Source organism: Equus caballus, chromosome 18, assembly GCF_041296265.1.
Source record: "Equus caballus isolate H_3958 breed thoroughbred chromosome 18, TB-T2T, whole genome shotgun sequence".
Lineage (NCBI taxonomy): Eukaryota > Metazoa > Chordata > Mammalia > Perissodactyla > Equidae > Equus > Equus caballus.
The window spans coordinates 72,090,960-72,109,542 of record NC_091701.1 but is presented as its reverse complement, the minus strand read 5'-3'; the positions used below and the strand labels follow the sequence as shown (position 1 = coordinate 72,109,542).

Here is an 18,583-nt window from a genome sequence, read left to right as displayed (position 1 = left end):
AATTTTATTTGAAAAAATCTGATAACTATAAATCATTTTTGAGGTAGAGTTTCAGCAATGATTTGTTGACTCAATGAATAAAGTATAATCAAGGAGTTTACAAAGTTTTCATTTGGTGATCTCCAGCCTCATTTTTATATCTTTCTGTGTATGTCTTAAAGAACCAAACCAAGGAATGGACAAATTTGTGCAAAGGAAGAGATATCCCCTGTTCTGATGATTATTCCCTTATGGGGATCCTGGGAGAAGCAGTGACAATTCGAGCCTGGAATATTGCTGGATTACCTTCCGACTCATTTTCCATTGATAATGGGATCATCATAATGTAAGGAAAATATTTTTCTCACAAATGACCTCTGTTAATCAGTAGAGTTATGTATCTGTGCACCTTTTTAGCAGTTATAGCTAGTAAACTGTTATAGTATTGAAAACAAAATTTTACTTAATTAGCTAAATTAAATATGGATAATCACTTTCTTCTCATATTAATATTGGAATAGTTGAGTATTGGAGACTGTAGTAAACAAACAAAACCCAGATGACATTTGCCTAATTTTTAGTCAATTTTTAGCAAATAGAACAAAACCCTCCCATAAGTAAGTGAAGTCCAAAATTTTTATTCCCATAAGATACAGGGCTTTGGGATTGCAGGTTAGTGAAAGGTGTAGCAGTGGGTTGTTGGTGGTGATGGGTTTGGATGTTCCAAATTCTCTTAGTCCCTGCTGGGTGTGGGACCAGCTTAAACGATACATTTCTGGGCCCTGGGCTGATTGGGGCTTTCAAGACAAATGGTTGCTTTTCCTGGAATTTCCTGGTTAGTAGATAAGTCCCATGGAGACTGGGCTGGGAGAATATGGGAGGCCCCTCCAGCCTTGCCTTTCCTCCAGGTCTTACCTCCCAGAAACCAAGGACTTCAGCCTGTCCCAGTGTGAGGACCATCATCAATTGTGTGATTTCCAAGTTCACAGTACTACAGGCCTTTTGTCCCTGGGCCAGTCTTCTTGGAGGTTTTAGCATCTTGGGAATAGTGTAGGTAAACCATCAGTAGGAAATGTTCAATTCTGTGTTACATGACTGTTTTGATTAGTTGTTGCTTTACTACTGAAAAAGCAATCAATATGATAGTACTTAATTTAAAATGATTGAGGCATGTGAATTATTAAAATAGAATTAACCACTACATATGAAGACTAGTTGTTATTAAATTTTTGTGTGCAATATTTATGAAAATTATTCCACAAATTAAAACTCTGGTAAACACATTTCTTTACTGCTCAACAAATGATCCTGACAGATTTCTTTAGCATCTATTTGGTAAATTATTCCACAGAGATTTGACGTATGTACAATTTGAATATAATACAAAACAAGATAAAATCTGATGAGACCACCTAGGGGAAGTAAAGAAGTTGTTACTACTAGCTACTGCTAGGTACTTGAGACAAGCTAATCCTTACAGCTGGGCCCTGAATTAAGTTCAATGCTTTCAGATAACTAAGGCAAAAAGAAAAGCTGTGTCATGTAGTTCTCATTTTTCAGCCAAGTAAATTGTACTTAGGCAAACTTTTTCAGGAACTAAACTTAAATTTAATTATTTTGTTGATTTGAAGAAAAGATTACAAAACTTTAGGAAACTAAAATTAACTGAGTACTCTGCACTGATAACCTAATTTAATCCAGAAGAAAAATGGTAGAATCTAGATAAATGATAAATATGTGCATTGGTTTGCAGCTAAAACAGATTTTTAAGTGCCTTTTAACAAGCCCAGAATGGCAGCTGGTTCGTTGTTGACTGAGTTAACAAGGCGATGGCACATAGTCTGTGCTGGTGTTCAGTGTGAGAACACACCGTGGACATTGACACATATGGGAGGTTTCCGCAAGTTTAGAAGTCCATCGTTGACAGTGACTTTGGCCCAGGTGGACCAATTAACTTCAACCTAAGAATAGTCAGAGTTTTGCTGTTTTCGTTATTGTTGTTGCGATTGTTTCCCTCTCAGAAAAAATACTTTGCTCTTCCCAAGCCCTTGCAAATATAGTTTGTCATGTCCCACATAGTGGTAGTTATGTCTTTACTGTTTTGATTTGAATTTATATACCTTTGTTCCACCTACAGAACATCTATAACCATTGTATTCATTGGAAGCTAAATTGCTTCTTATTTTCTAGCAAATAAATGTGCGCTTTCTTTTGGGTCCAGTCATATCTCAATAACAACAGAACTGTTGATGAATATTTCTGCTTTAAAGATTCCAAACCTTTCAGTGAGTATTTTTTAAGACAACAAACTCACATTTCCAGAGAGATTACAGGTAGAAAATGGTATTAATGAGCCATAACTCCTATATTTTTGCTCTTTGTTTATAAAAATGTTCGAATATTAGCAAGCAGTTATGGTAGCAACTTTACTAAGAAGGAAATATTAACATTTTCATTCTTGTCTCATTTTGTTGATGTGTTTCGTTAATCTTTTACTGAGAGGTTTCAGTAAGTAGGTTTAAGGTGATCATTTTGAAGTATCGGATAAGTGTTTACTTGCATGGCGCGTTCCTCCATTCCTCAGAGACACTTGCTTGATAATGAGAATACTCATACCGAGCACTTACTGAGGACCTGATCCTGTGCTAAGTGCTTTTCACATACTGTCTCAGCTCAGTGAGAAGTCGATTATTTAAGGAAACTGGAGCAATCTGTACGGTTTGGATAAGTAAGAATGTAAGTAACTTCTGGAGCTATTGACAGCTGCAGGTCCTTGGCTATTCAGAATTTCAGGGCGAGTGATGACATTTAATGTAGTTGGATTGCAGCTGAACATTTTACGGGGAAGGTATGAGGATTCTTTAACAACTTGGTAAGCAGATCAGACCTGTATCTAATATAACTCTGCCTTTTAAAAATGTCTTTAAGTTTTCATTTCTGTAGGAGTCAGATAAATTAGGTTTATTTCAGCAGCAATAGTAACTGACAGGAACACCTATCTTTCCTTCTCTGTTTTTATCTATTTTTATGTGTGTAAGGAGGAAAATAGCAAAACTCTTTGACAAGCACCACTGTTATATTCAAATTCTGTCCTTCCATGCAGACTGCTGTGAACATGTATTATCACTGTGGCATGTCTGCATTTTTCACAAACCCGAAAGAGCCAAAACCAAGTAACAATTGTCTCTAGACAAACAAGAGAGCTAACAAAAAGAACAAAGAGCTAACAAAAGACTAACAAGAGAACAAACACTATTAAAACTTGGAATGCCGAGTGCTATAAAAATTCAACTTCCATTTGAGAATCACTGGTTTGAAAGCATTTCTGGATTCAAGAATGTTTGGTGGAGGAAGTAGCAGAGAAGATAGTGTAGAGAAAAACGTTGTCTTGTCAAAAAATAATGCAAAACAGTGGTGAAGAGGAAGTAAACAGTAAATACAGTGCTCGTTTGTTTCAAATTCAGGAATAATGTTCATCCAAAGAGTGAAGCTATTTAAACCCATGTGTGTCGAACATAACTCTCCACAATAATTGCTGTTATATATATTTTTAAAAACCAGTACATTCTTTTCTACCTACCCTGAAGAATATCTCCTTTGAAATTTTATTAATCTGACATGATATTGTATGGAAGCCCTAATCTTTAAAAGCAAATATTTTAAACTAAAGTCGCAACTTTGTCCTGTTTTTGAATCAAAAAATGTTATATTGAGTGTTATATTGAGGGTGTTGTTTGGGGAAAATAAGTTTGATACAGTTCCTTTTTTTTTAAAGATTGGCACCTGAGCTAACAACTGTTGCCAATCTTCTTCTTCTTTTTTTTTCTCCCCAAATTCCCCCAGTACATAGTTGTATATTTTAGTTGTGGGTCCTTCTAGTATGTGATGCCGCCTCAACGTGGCCTAATGAGCGGTGCCATGTCCATGCCCAGGATCCAAACCCTGGGCCGCCAAAGCAGAGCGTGCAAACTTAACCACTCAGCCTTGGGGCTGGCCCCCTGATACAGTTCTTAACTGGGTATAGAATAGCATCTCTGTGTGTGTGTAAGTATATATCTATTTACATATATTGTGTGTGTGTAAATAAATATATTTACACACATATAAAAAAATATATGGAGAGAGAGACAGAGAATGTGAATATCCATTTGTTCTAGCACAATTTGTTTGAAAACATTATCCTTCCCAGCCTCCAGAACTGTGAGAAACAAATGTTTGTTGTCTAAGCCCCACAGGCCATGGTCATTTGTTACAACAGCCTGAGCAGACAAAGATGCCCTTACTCTCTACGCACAACAGAGGCCCCTCTTCCAGTCTGCTCTCTTAGGTGACTCATCCCCACGGCTTCTCCCATGGGAATATACTTCTTCTGCTGGGGTTGACCTGAGGGCGGGGACAGGAGAGAAAAAAGAGAAAAACGAAACATGCACTTTCCCCCACTCTCTCTGGCTCACACATGGTCATATTCTCAGTTCTCTAGTGAGAGTTTCTGATCCCTGTGCTTGCTGCACAATTCTCCAGTAGGCCTGTTCTCAGATCAAAGCTACAAGATTAGAGGAAAAAAAACCAAAAACACCCAAGAAACTCACCACCCCCTTATTGGTCATTCTTCAGATTTTAACTTCTTTCCCATTCACTTGTTATTATTTACTTTTAGAATCTGCAAGTAGTTGCTTTTTGTATTTTATCCAGAATTTTTCATTGTAATCAGTGGAAGAGATTGGCTGTACTGGGTGTAGCCCAGCTTGGTCAGCACCAGAAGTCCTTTCCTCTGGTTTTGAGATGGTGTTCCTTCCTTCTCCATGCAGGGTTGATCTCTTAGAAAATGTCAATTTTCAGAATGAGTTAGCTTGCATGGGGTTTGTCAGATGTTTTTTGCTGTTTCTATTTCAATAGATTATCATGTGCAAACTTTATTTGATCTAGGAAAAAAGGATAAAGAAGAATGAGCATTCTCCCCTCAAAGAATATGCTATTTAGTTGAGTGATGCAGTTAAGAAATTATAGAATCAATAATAGAATATTATCATATAGAATATTCTGATTATATGAAAGTACCATAAATGTAATATGGATGAATGGCTAAAGAAGTTCACAGAGAGAAGAGATCAAGACAGGCTTTGTGGACTTCATAGCATTCAAGCAGACCTTGAAACACGAGTAGGACTTGAACGTGAAAGGATGGGGAAGAAGTGCATTTTGGACAAAAAAACAGCATGAACATGGATATTGTGGCTAAAACATGTGGGAGCAACAGAAGGAAGCGTGAGTCATCCAATTTCTGTAGGGAAGCATAAACGCTGTCTAACACTCACACGTAATCCTCCGAACCTAAAAATATTTCTAAAATGTGACAGAATGAAACTTTTACCTACTTATAAGTTTTATTCTTTTCTAATTTCCCTCCTCACTCCCTTTAGTTTCTTATGGTTGTGATTCTCTTTTTATTAGTTGATTGTATCTAAGATATTACAGTATTCTTTTGGCCTCATTTCTTCCTGAATATAGTGAACTGAGTTGTTCCCCCCATTCATATGTTGAAGGCATAACTCCCGATGTAACTGTATTTGGAGATGGGGCCTTTATGGAGGCAATTAAGGTTAAATGAGGTCATAGCATGGAGCCCTAAACTATTAGAACTGGTGTCCTTATAAGAAGAGGAAGAGATACCAGGGATATGCAGACAGGGGAAAGGTCAATGAGGACACAGCAAGAAGGCTGTGTTGTCTGCAAGCCAAGGCAAGAGGCCTCTGGAGAAACTAAATCTGCTAGCACTCTGATCTTGGACTTCCTGCCTCCAGAACTGTGAGAAAACAAATTTCTGTTGTTTAAGACAGTCTGTGGTATTTTATTACAGCAGCCCAAGCCAATTAATCCATTATATAATGCTGATACTGGAGGACAAGACTATCTTCTTTACCATATAAACTATAAGTTTTGTATCCAACTCTAACTTACATGCTAAAAAATATGATTACTTCCATGTGAGGGGACAAATTATCCAATGAAATGCTAAATTCGTGTTATAATGAGGTTGATTAAGTATATTATCCTGTTCCAGTCCCACTTCTTTTTTTTTTTTACCCCAGTAACCTTTTATTTTCTCCTCCTTCTCTTCTGATGTTCCATGTGAATTTGCTGTGCTCACTTTTGAAGAGTGGGACAGTATCTTTAGAAAATTTTCCAGAATCATGGCTTGTATTTCCTGAAGCTTCGAAGAGGAAGAAAAAGAACAATAACCTTAATGCTGATTACATGTCACACAAGGTAGAAAGCTATATGGTTGGATACCATATGGTGATGGCAGATACTGGTTGACATTTTGTGACCCCACAACACGCTGGAAAAGAAACTGGGTGCCTCATGGTTCACTGTTCTCGTTCTTATCATAAAAGGGAGATGAGTGAGAATAAAGCAATAAATGTGAGCTCTTCTATAGTGCAAAAGCCCTGACTTCCAGAAAATATATTTCTGTCTGTAATAAGCTCACAGTTGCTAAGCAAATATACGACATATATGACAAATATGTACATATATGGCATTAAATATACAAGCGTTTGAAGCAAATACTAGGTCAACGATTATGTGAACACTTAAGGTTCCATGGCTATTATGAAGGTTAGATGATAGAAAATTATGCTTTTCACCTTATTTTTAGACCATTATATCTTTAATGGTCCATATTTCAAAGAGAGATCTGATGTCTCAATCCTTTCTCTTTCCCTGTTGTACAAATGACAGGAGATGGAAGCTGAGCAAGTGAAGTGACTTGCCCAAGGTCACATGAGCAATCAATGGCCAGGCCCAGTGTAGAACTTGCATTTCCTGATTTCTAGTACTCTTGGTGTTGTCATTGTCACCCAGTTAGCAAGAGCAGCAAATATTTTTAAAAATCAAATTTAACATTTCGAGAATGGTAATTTCCCAAAAGGAGTAAAAGAGGTTGTGTTGTTTCCACATGATTTTTGTAACTGCCGTTCTAGTAGCCTGCTCAATCTAAATGTCTCTGCTTCAAGAATATAGTTTCTTGTAATAAATTAAAGAGTAAAATATTACTATAAAGCATAAACTGTAAGAAAGTGATGTGTGCATGCTTAAATCGCACAGAGACAAATCATAGTTTGACCAGCATCTTCTTTCTTCTCCCTTTCAGGAATGCAAGAAGGTGGCCTCTGATGATAGATCCTCAAGGCCAGGCTAATAAATGGGTCAAGAATATGGAAAAAGCCAATAGTCTCCATCTAATTAAATTAAGTGATCCTGACTATGCCAGAACTCTGGAAAATTGCATCCAGTTTGGTACCCCTGGTATGTAGTTGAATAACAAGTGTACATTATGGAAATGCCTGGAGAGGGCACAATTAACCCAAAACAATGTAGGTTGTTTCTTTTTTAAAAAGATAGTTGTGTCAGACTCATCTTAAATTATGACTTTGTTAACGTTTTTTATTATTTATTGATAATTAATCACGTGAGAACTTTAGAGAGTATAGTTCCAGCAAGTTAGGACTTTTTTTATGTCTCAAGATTCATTTATGATGCTTCCTTTAATTTAGCTGTTTTAATTTTTGTCTGATGTTTGCAATTCTTTAGTTCTCATTATGACTCCACTTTTGCAATTACAAGGGCTGCTTGATATGCCAAAAGTATTTTAACGTGACATTAGTCCAATTATCCATGTATTCTTTTCTTGACTTACCGTACAAAAGTGGCAGAGAGGTAAGTACACATTTTACATGGCTGACTATGATCTGCCATTTACAATGGAGAGACTAGAAATATGACAAGGACTTTTTTTTTTTTTTTTTTTAAAGATTTTATTCTTTTTCCTTTTTCTCCCCAAAGCGCCCCCGTACATGGTTGTATATTCTTCGTTGTGGGTCCTTCTAGTTGTGGCATGTGGGATGCTGCCTCAGCGTGGTTTGATGAGCAGTGCCATGTCCGCGCCCAGGATTCGAACCAACGAAACACTGGGCCGCCTGCAGCGGAGCGCGCGAACTTAACCACTCGGCCACGGGGCCAGCCCCTATGACAAGGACTTTTTAATAAAGCTCTATGCACATGTCACATTTGTCAAAACACAGAACAAAATACTTATGATTTGAGTAAATTGGGGTTATTAGTCACGTTTTAAATCCATGTTACCTATGAAATTTTGACTGTTTACTTGACCAAATAAATGTAAACATTATGAAACTACAACATATTTAGTCCCAGGACAAGTATAGTAAATCCCAGTTGCTGTTAGAGCTAGTACTACGTGGAAAAATCATAAAGAATATACAAGGTCGTCTTACAGACATTTTATTTTTGCATATTAATAACGAGTTAGTCTTTAAAATATTACAATTTTAGGTTCTGTCAAGCATGAAATGAAAAAATCTAAGTCTACCTACAAAATCTTGTGTTTATGTATATGGACACACAGACACACAGACAAGGGGTATTTCATTCTTAGAGTACAGTATGGGTGATGGAGGAGTTCCAGGAAAAGGGGGAATATGATCTCCACTATCAGATGTCTTGCTTGTTTAATAGATGGGATCAGACAATATGGGTAACTAACTGTAATAAAAACAGAAAATGGACATAGCTCACTAACCCTTATTGGGGCCGCTGTTCTGTTATGGGTAGGTGCATGGCTCTGCAATCAGAGTGCCTGCCTCTGTTACTCAGTGCTTGGTTCAGTGACCTTTCTGAGGCTCAGTCTCCCTATCTGTACTTTGATCATATAGTATGAGGAAGAAATGAGTTACTGTACTTTGGGTACTTACAGCAGTGTCTGATAAGCTCAATATGTGTTGTTTTTTGGTCGGAGATTTACTATGTGTATTATCCTTTAATTGTATTAGCATTATATTTAATTACATTAGTATAATAAGAAAGGCACAGATGATGAACTATGAGAATTCAGAGGAATAGGAAGATTTCCTGAAGAAATTAACACCTCAAATACTTGATTTAAAATTACTTAATTAGACTTACATGTTCAAGTAATTTCCTTGACACAGTAAAAAACAATTAAATGATAATCGAGCATCTACCGTGTGCTTGACATTCTGAAGATTTCTGTGATCTCAGGCATGTATCTTGATGTCCGTATTGCATCATTTTGGAGAGGAAACGGCCATAGAGACAATCTGTATAGTGTTTTTCAAACTGTGAGTCCCAACTGTGGGAGAGAAAACCAACTTAGTGGGTCATGACCAGCATTTTTAAATGAAATGCAATAGAAAAGAATGGAACCTCTTAGGCTGCATAGCATGGAGTAAAGGTAAGCAATATTTCATGAAATTTTAAAGTTCTATATGCAATGTGTGTACAGGACCAAGATTCAAAATATATTTCTTACTTGGAGTTGTGGCCACAGAATTCTGAAATCCAGTAGTAGTAATTCCAACCACTTCATTTGGTTAACCGGTAAGTGAGGTGTGGGAGAATGTTAGTTACCAAGACTGTATGCCTAGTCAAGGGGAGTGCTGCAACCTGTCCCCAGGTCTGGTGCCTTAGTCCAGTGCCTTCTGTGTCACTCACGGTGGCTTTAACCTATGTTTTGGAATGAATACATTTTTTTTTTAAAGATTTTATTTTTCCTTCTTCTCCCCAAAGCCCCCCGGTACATAGTTGTGTATTTTTAGTTATGGGTCCTTCTAGTTGTGGCATGTGGGATGCTGCCTCAGCGTGGCTTGATGAGCAGTGCCGTGTCTGCACCCAGAATTTGAACTGGCGAAACCCTGGGCCGCCGAAGCAGAGTGCGCAAACTTAACCACTCGGCCACAGGGCCAGCCCGCTGGAATGAATACTTTTAAAATGGATAATGATTATTTACAATGCTTGCTAACATGAATCATCAGAGAGAAGTGAAAAGTTTTAAATCTATTATAGAAAGAGAAACAGATGACAGATTTTATAACTATTTTTATATTGAACCTTCAAGTATAAGTATCGGTTACTGTTACAGTTTTAAAACAGAAGCAGTTAAAGACTCTTCCATTTAAGAAGTTACCTTTAGTTATTGACCTGTTCAAGGACAGTGGCTTTTGATCTGTCATCCCTCACAGGCAGCCGTGGTCGAGAAGGCAGAGGTCTTTGCCTTCTTCACCCACTGGCCTCTGCTCCCGCCAGAGCAGGCCTCCCTTTTTTTTTGTTTATATTGAGTTTTAAGATAAAATCCTCTTTGAAAAAAGTGTCCTGCTTTTTAAAAGAGTTTGAAAGCCAATGTTCTAGCAAACAAAGATACGTCTGTATTAGTTACACGAGTGACTGAGGTGTGCCTAGGATAGTAATCATAAAAATACTGCTAAGTCAATTTGTTCCCAACTCAATAAAGCTGGAAAAATAAAATAAGATGAAATTTTAAATTTTTGAAAAAGAAATCAACTTGTAGAGAAGATCTTTTAATAGCTTTCCGGTAACTATGAAAATAAAATCTTTGCATTGAGAGCAAAATCTATCTTATCTGAGCCTCCTTTACTTTTATCTTATCTCCCAGTACTTTACTTTCCCTCCCTCTTGCGTATAACATACCAGGGATGCAAAACTACTTCCGGTTTAATGTTCCTTACATTTGCTCATTTGTTGGTTCATTCGTTCACCCAACAAATATTTATTTTGCAACCACCACGTGGCACTGAAAGCACAGCATGAACAAGACAGACTTGGTCTCTGCTGTCTGTGAGCTTATTGAAGTAGAGGGAGAGAGCGGTTACATGTGTGATGAGGGTTAGAAAATCGGAGTACTGGGTACAAGGGAGCAGCCAGGACGTGTAACAACACAGTGATGTGTCATATCTCTTAGCTTTCATCTGTGCTTTTCCATCCACTTGGTGAATTCCTTTAAATTTTATCCTTTAAGATAGAGCTCAGACACCTCTTTTTCTGTGTTATTTCTCTTGACCTGTCCAATGAAGTGCCAATTCTGGAGCGTTCACAGATGTCTGGTGTTGCCCTTGTTCTCGTGTACATGACTGTGTGTTTCTCACCTCCAGACTCTTTAGGAGTACCCAGTCGGTGCTCAGTGATGGTTTGTAAAATCTACTTTGAATATGATATGCTCCATAGTGCAACATAATACCCAGAAGATTTTTTTCCTATGAATTTGAAGTCTCACATACAATAATGTAGGCAATTTATAATAAAAAATCTGATATCAATTAATGTCCTAAGTGCAAAAGAAATGTGAAAAGAGTACTTGGTTCTCTTTGTATTTCTGTTGCTACGGAGTAGTGTTTTGAGTGAGAAGGTCTGCCTACTCAAAGATGCCAGCAGTCAGTGTTTGGATTCTCAGTCTTGGTTTCCCAAAGCTTTGCAAATACTGTGATGGGCTGGTGCTTGGGAGTGAGAAAGGAGGCTTTTATATAAACCAGAATATTGTTAACTTTGATGATGGAAATATGAAGAGAAGCTTGTCTCATGAATTGGCTCCTGTATTTTTTTTTAAGATATTTTATTTTTATTTTTTCTTCTTCTCCCCAAAGTCCCCCAGTACATAGTTGTATATTTTAGTTGTGGGTCCTTCTAGTTGTGGCATGTGGGATGCTGCCTCACTATAGCTTGATGAGCGGTGCCATGTCCATTCCCGGGATCCGAACCAGCGAAACCCTGGGCCGCCAAAGCAGAGCATGCAAACTTAACCACTCGGCCGCGGGGCTGGCCCCTGGCTCCTATGTTTTAACATGAAACGTATTTTGATTTAGTTAAAAGTTAAAGGAGTCAAAATAGTTAAATTAAGGATATCGTTCTGGGTAATTCATGTACCTTTGCATTTTTGTTATTTTTTTCATTTTTTTAAGTTTGGAATACTTTTGATTTTCCACTGAGGCTTATAATAGTAGTAAGTATTCAATGTTGGGAACATATTTCTTTGAGATCAGGATGCTATAGAAATCTTTCCTAACAGGCTTATGGCTTGATTCTATTAGTGATGAAATAAATTTTCACTTTTGAGGAAAAGAATCAAGTCTGCAATATTTAAGTTTTATAATGTATATTTTAGCTTTGAAAAAAGACACTTATAAGTATTAATATAGACACTCAATTCTGTTTCAAACTAGGAAACAATTTATGGGGAGTAGGGAATGAAATTGTATAATATTATTTTTTAGTGAAAAATAATTTAAATATTATACTTTGTGAAAAAATTGTTGGTAATAAAAGTTGAGGCTATTATGCAAAACTTGTGTTATATTTCATAAACAGAATTTCAGTTCATAACTAAAGCAAATTAATAGATTTTAAAAATCTGATCATGTAAAAGTAAAAATGAGACATTGATATGTTATCACTGTTATTGTTTAGCATTATTAGGAGAGTTCTTTTCAATGCAATAAAACAGGAAACAATGAGGGTGCTATAACATGTGGAAAGAGGAAAGAATATTATCATACTCATAGACAATATATTTCATCTAGAAAACCAAAGAGGATTAGCTGAAAAGCTATTAGAATAAAAGAACTCGATGGAGTAGATATATTCCAAAAAGAATATTTAAAAGAAATCAATAACTCCTGAGAAGAAAATAAATGGGTCATAATTCTAGTCAACTGGTAAATGGAAACAAAACAAAACAAAGTGAAACAAAAAACTTAGGACGTCTTTAATAATGCACAGTGCAAAAATGACAAAACTTCACAGAAAAACAAAAGAAGACTTAAGACATTGCTTTTTCACTGTAGGAAGACTAAATGTAAAAGTGTCAACTCTTTCAAAAATAAATGTTCTAGAAATAATACTAAAGTTAACCTAGAAGAAAGAAAGTAAGAGAGGCAGTAAAAATTCAGTAGAAGAGTGAGTTTGGAATAAGTGCTGGGAGAAACTCTAATATACGTAAGCCTTTAATGCATTAGAAAGTAAGCATTATAACCCAATGGAAAAACAATAGGCCATTCAGCAAATGGTGTTGGACACGTTTACTTTGTGGAAAAATATATCAAATCAGAGGCTCACCTCACACCAAAATATGCTCCAGATGAATTAAAGAATTAAATATGACAGAAAAAAAGAGAAGCTATAAATACTAAAGGACAGCAGGGGAATAACTAAGTTGTCTTTGATGGGAAAGGACTTTCTAAGAAAACACACAATGAAAAAATTAAAAAGAAGAAGATTAAGAAATATGATTGTAAAAATTCATAATTTAAGCCAAGAAACGTTATGTAAAAAAAATTTAAGAGAATATCAAGCAATCACAATTTATGGAATTTATTTGTTTCCCAATTTTGGCAATCAAACTATAATCAAAATATTTTAAGACAATGGGGAAATGTATTCCCTGCCTTGATATTTGAAGAAATTGTGAATTATTGATAATATTTTAAAGTGTGGCAATTTTTGTGTGTGTGTGTGAGGAAGATTGTCCCAGAGGTAACATCTGTGCCAATCTTCCTTTATTTTGTATGTTGGACATAACCACAGCATGGCTTGATGAGCAGTGTGTAGGTCTGCGTGCGCCTGGGATCCGAACCCACGAACCCCAGGCCACTGAAGCAGAGTGTGCGAACTTAACCACCACACTATGGGGCTGGTCCCAAGGTGTGGCAATTTTTAAAGAAGAGTCCTTACGTTTTAGAGATACTTATTCAAATATTTGCAAATGAAGTTTTGTGATGTCTGGGATTTGTTTGTAAATAATCCAGAGTGAGATGAGGATTAGAGGAAATACGATTGGCTGAATTTTGAGTATACTATTCTTTTTAGTTTTGAAAAAGGTTTGAAAATTTCTACAACATAAAGTCAAATTATAAAAAGAAACATAAATTTAAAAACAAGCAGAAAACTGGGGGAGATATTTGCTACAACAATGTAAAAAATACAAATAAAGTTTTAAAACTTAGCACGTTGTGACAATTAGTGCTGTTTATTCCCTGTTATCCATATATCCATTCTCACCTTCTTCCTTACTTTTAGCACTCCCTGTGTTTACCTGTGCGCATTGCATTCAGAGTAAAGAAATAATTTTTCTGACTTCTGTTGTGGTTGCATGTGGTCATGTGACTATGGTCTGCCCATCCAGATGTTACTGGATGCCAGCTCTGATTCCCAGGAAATATTCTTAAAAGATGTTTCTTCCTTTTCGATTTATTCTTTCTTTCTGATGGCTGGAACATGATGTTGTTTGAAAGGCCATTTTGGCCAGAGATCAAAGCCATATGCCAAGAACGGTGAAGCAGCAAGGGGAGGGGAGGGAAGGAGATGACTTGGCTCTCTGATGCTTTAGACACACTGTCCTTCCAGCTCTGCACTGATTACCTCAGGCTCCCGTTTACATGAGATAGAAGTTCCTTCCTGTTCGTGTCACTATTATTTTGGGTTTTTTATTACTTAAAACTGAACCTAATTGTAAATAACATACCCCACAATAGGAAAATGGGCAAATACATTAACATACAGTTTCCAGAAGAAAAAATGTAATTAGCCAAAGAGCACCTCAAACATCAAGCCCAAAATACAAATTTTAACAATATTTTTTTAACTATCAAATTGTGACAGTCACAAGTGTAGTATTTAATGCTGGCAGTATCACACGGTGGTTAGGAGAGCCAGGTAAGGAGCCAGACTGCTTAGTTCACGTCCCTGCTTTGTCATTTACCAGCTGGTTTAACTGAGCCATTTCCTTCCATTGCCTGGCCTCAGTTTCCTCATCTGTAAAGCTGGGATGATAATAGTCCATGCTTTTTAAAGTTGTGAGGATGATGAGAAAATACAATGCCAGCGTGATGCCTGGTGTTTCTAAGTATAGTGATGTTATACGAAAACAGGTTAAAAACAAACAAAAAAGTGAGTGTTCATTGCAGCTCTGAAATCTCTACAGCCATTCAGAAGACTAATTTGGCAATATAAATAGCCTTTAAAATGTTCGTAACTGCCGGTTATTAATTGCACTTCTAGGACTGCAGCGTGAGTGAGTAATCAGAGATGAGCACGAGAATTTATTCAAAAAGATGTTCACTGCAGCATTATTAACAGTAGAAAAATGGAAGCAATCTGAATAATAGAAGATTAATGTGTTTAATACATTATGATGCACTCATTATTTAACCATGAAAAATAATCATTTTATTCAAGCAGAAAATGAAAATGAGTTTAAAAATCATCCGACATGCCTGCTTTGGTTAATTAAGATCTCAGCAGTGAAGGAAATTGACAGGAAGACAGTTGTAGGAATTCATTTGGTAGGAGTACCCTTCGGGAAGGGGCAGACTATGTCTGCACGTCCCCTGCAATAGAGATCCAAATACGTGTCATCCAATGCCCTGAGCTCCTTCCTTCCCATCTGGATTGCACACCCAGTCCCTTAGGGACTCCTACAAGACACCATGGTTCAAGTTTGGCCGTGATAGCACTCCAAACACCGAAATGTAAAACTTTAATTTGGCGAATGTATTGAGAACCTTAACAATGTCCCTGATCTTTGATCCAGGGATTCCCCTTCTGGAATGCTATCATAAGAAAGTATTCTGAAATGCAGAGTTTTTGTATACAGTACTACTTATAATATTGAGAACAGGAAACAATTCAAATATGTAATAATAGAGCATTGGTTTAAAAAATGAGAGAACATCAATATGATAGACTGTTATACAGTAATTAAAAGCATGTTTATTAGTTTTTAATAAAATGGGGAAATACTTATGCTATAATGTCAAGCAGAATAATTAGGATGCAAAATTAGATATATTGTTTAGTCTCAACTGTGTATAGAAAAAGATGAATAAAAAATACTGAAGAGAAAAATACAATTTATTCAACAAATAATTATCATATAGGTATAGTTTTGCATCATGTTTCTATCAACTTATATGAGTCAATTATGTAAAATATTTAGGGAGAAGGAGAAAGAGAAGATTGAGAAAATCTAAGTAGAAGTAGTTTTCCCTTCGGTTAAAAGATAAAGTGAGGGACATCAAAAATTTTAAGAGTTTCTTTGAGTAAAAATCTATTAGAATCAGGCAGTGCCAAACTGGAAGTGCTTAGAGCATTCTGCCAGCAGGAGCCAGGAGAAAGACAGAGAGAGAAAGGGTGGAAGCAAAGAAAGGAAAGTGATTGGCTACAGTTTAAAGCCTCATTGGCTGTGATTGGTTGTCCTTAGCATTTTGATTTCATAACCTTGAGGCATTTATAGGCTTAAATTTGGGGTTGCTTATGTAAGCCACCGTGGCCTTAGAGCCGTCTCAGTCTAATGGTGTCCTTGTCTAATTAATTTAACATTTCTTTATTCTTTCTTTATTTTCCACATGTTCTATAATAAGCTACTATATGAGTTACTTTTATAATGAGTTACTTTTATAATTGAAAATATAGTAACCATTTAAATAGCTGCACCTGGAAATGCTTTTTCTCTGGTGTCTCAGATGGATATACTTCACTGCCATCATACTTGGGCACATAGTGAATCCCAGAGCAGGTGGGGAGTCCCGAGTAGAACTATGGCTAAGGAATATGGAAGCAGGCAGGATGACCAGACAGACCCACCAATAAAGCCCTTCCCACAGACGTCCAGTTATTTTTATGGCATCATTTCCTTATACTCGAAAGATAAAAATTATGGGTAACTAGGAACAGCGGCAATCTCGAAGGCTGAAAAAATTGGAGGCTTGAAAGTTTACAGTCAATACTTAAAATAACATGGAATCGTTTTCTGATTTTACTCCAGTGTTGCTAGAAAATGTTGGAGAAGAACTGGATCCAATCCTGGAACCTCTTCTACTAAAACAGACCTTTAAGCAGGGTGGGAGTACGTGTATCCGACTTGGAGATTCCACCATTGAGTATGCACCAGACTTCCGCTTCTATATTACTACAAAGCTAAGAAATCCTCATTATCTTCCCGAAACATCAGTAAAGGCCAGTATCTAAAGTGAATGTTTCTTTATCAAATTTTATCATTAATGACTGTATTTTCCTCCTGAGCCATAAGAAAAACAGGTCTTCCTAAGAAAAATGGATTTTGTCCTTGCATTTCCTGAAATTGCTATAACAATTTCCAAATATTGCTTTTGTGTGTGCAGGATACAGTGAAAAAAGACAGTGAAAATCCAATTTCTAAAACTGATATTATTCTTAGATTTTCATTGTTAAAAATTGATGACATATATGCACGTTCTTTCTTTGTAATAAATGATAGTATGCTAATTCTTGGAATTGGAATTTAGGAACAGAACTCCATTCTTCTTTCTCAGAATAAGGTTGTTGCTATCTGATTTTGCATAATTACTTGAAAGAACTGTTTTCGATCACTCGTTCTTTTAAAATACTAAAAATCCCTTTAAAGAGTAAAGTTAGTTTAAAGTTTCAGTCAGTGACTAAAACGACTTGAGACGTTAATCTGCAACTGAGTCCTGAAGGTTATTCCACTTTTTATTCCCAATTCTTAGCCTCAGCTGGCACTTGATAAATGTTTGTGAAATGAACGGATGAGTGAGGGAGGGAAGGAGGGCTGCCTTTCATTTACAGAAGCTGGCGGGAGAGGACGTTAAGAAATATTGATTCAGGTTTTGAAAGTTACATAATAGAGGCAAGATTTATGCAAGGAGTTTAAATGCTGTCCTTTATTGCAGAGATTTAAATTAAGGTAGGCATCTGTGTGCAGCGAGGCAGCGGAAGCACTGAAATGATGTAATTCATTCCCTCCAGGATGAGTAAACGTGGTCCCTGCTCTCCAGACGTGTACATTGTAAATAACGTGTAGGTAAGGTGACTGTGTTGATGACTTGGAAGACAGAGAGGAGCTCGGAGTCGGGGACACACGCTTTAGACTGGACATTCAGGGATGCCAGGAAGACTCAGGGAAAGTGGGGCGACCATCGAGCTTAGTTTTAAAAACACAGTGTTAAAATATGGAAATTCTTGGCCACTGTTTTAATAAATTAAAATATAATACGTTATCTAAACACCTACACGTTGTACACCCATTAGGAGAGGCAGTACCCGGCAGCAGTTAAGAGTGTGGATTTGGAGCCAGACTACCTGGGTTCATATCCCAGCTCTCTCACGTGCCAGTGTGTGACTTTGGCCATGTTACTTAACCTCTCTGTGCCTCAGTTCCCTAGTCTGTGTGGAATAATAAATAGCTCTGTCTCATAGTGTAATGTGAAGACTAAATAAATTAATCTATGTAAAATGTTTAGAATAACCCAGCACACAGTGTTATATGATCGTTAACTATTAGCATCATTAACTTTTAAATATAAATGAGAAAAAATGAAATATAAAAGAAAATGGTAAAATCCCAAAGCCGTGTCAATGATATGGAAATCCTTTTTTGCTTGTCAATAAAATCTATGAAAGTATCACAAATAACATGAACAATTCTTTGCTCGCTAATAACTAGTTGTTGTTATAAGTCATAAACCACTGTGGGGAGGGAACTGATCTATGATTATCAAAATCCTTCCGATCCCCAGAGTGTCTTGTGGCTTCATTATTTTTAATTGCTGCGATTGATTAAACGGGGATTAGAAAACATAGTGAGGCAGTTGCTTGCTTTCATTTACAAATTAAAATACTTCTTCTTGATCTTATTTTTAGGCTCTTTTATGTACCTTTTGCTTTCAAAAGCACCCAAGGGATGATATCATGCTGCTACAATCTTTTTCAATCTAAATGA

General features: G+C 36.6%; 1 protein-coding gene across 3 annotated transcripts in view; it reads left to right on the top strand.

The window, feature by feature from the left end:
- Positions 1–18,583, top strand: part of DNAH7 (dynein axonemal heavy chain 7) — a 235,426-nt gene that overhangs the window by 160,754 nt on the left and 56,089 nt on the right. For all 3 annotated transcript variants that reach the window (XM_070242074.1, XM_023622248.2, XM_023622249.2), the window contains 3 exons: positions 162–325; positions 7,133–7,287; positions 16,631–16,821. In XM_070242074.1, the coding sequence (XP_070098175.1) occupies positions 162–325; positions 7,133–7,287; positions 16,631–16,821 (510 nt within the window). The remainder of the gene's footprint in view (positions 1–161; positions 326–7,132; positions 7,288–16,630; positions 16,822–18,583) is intronic.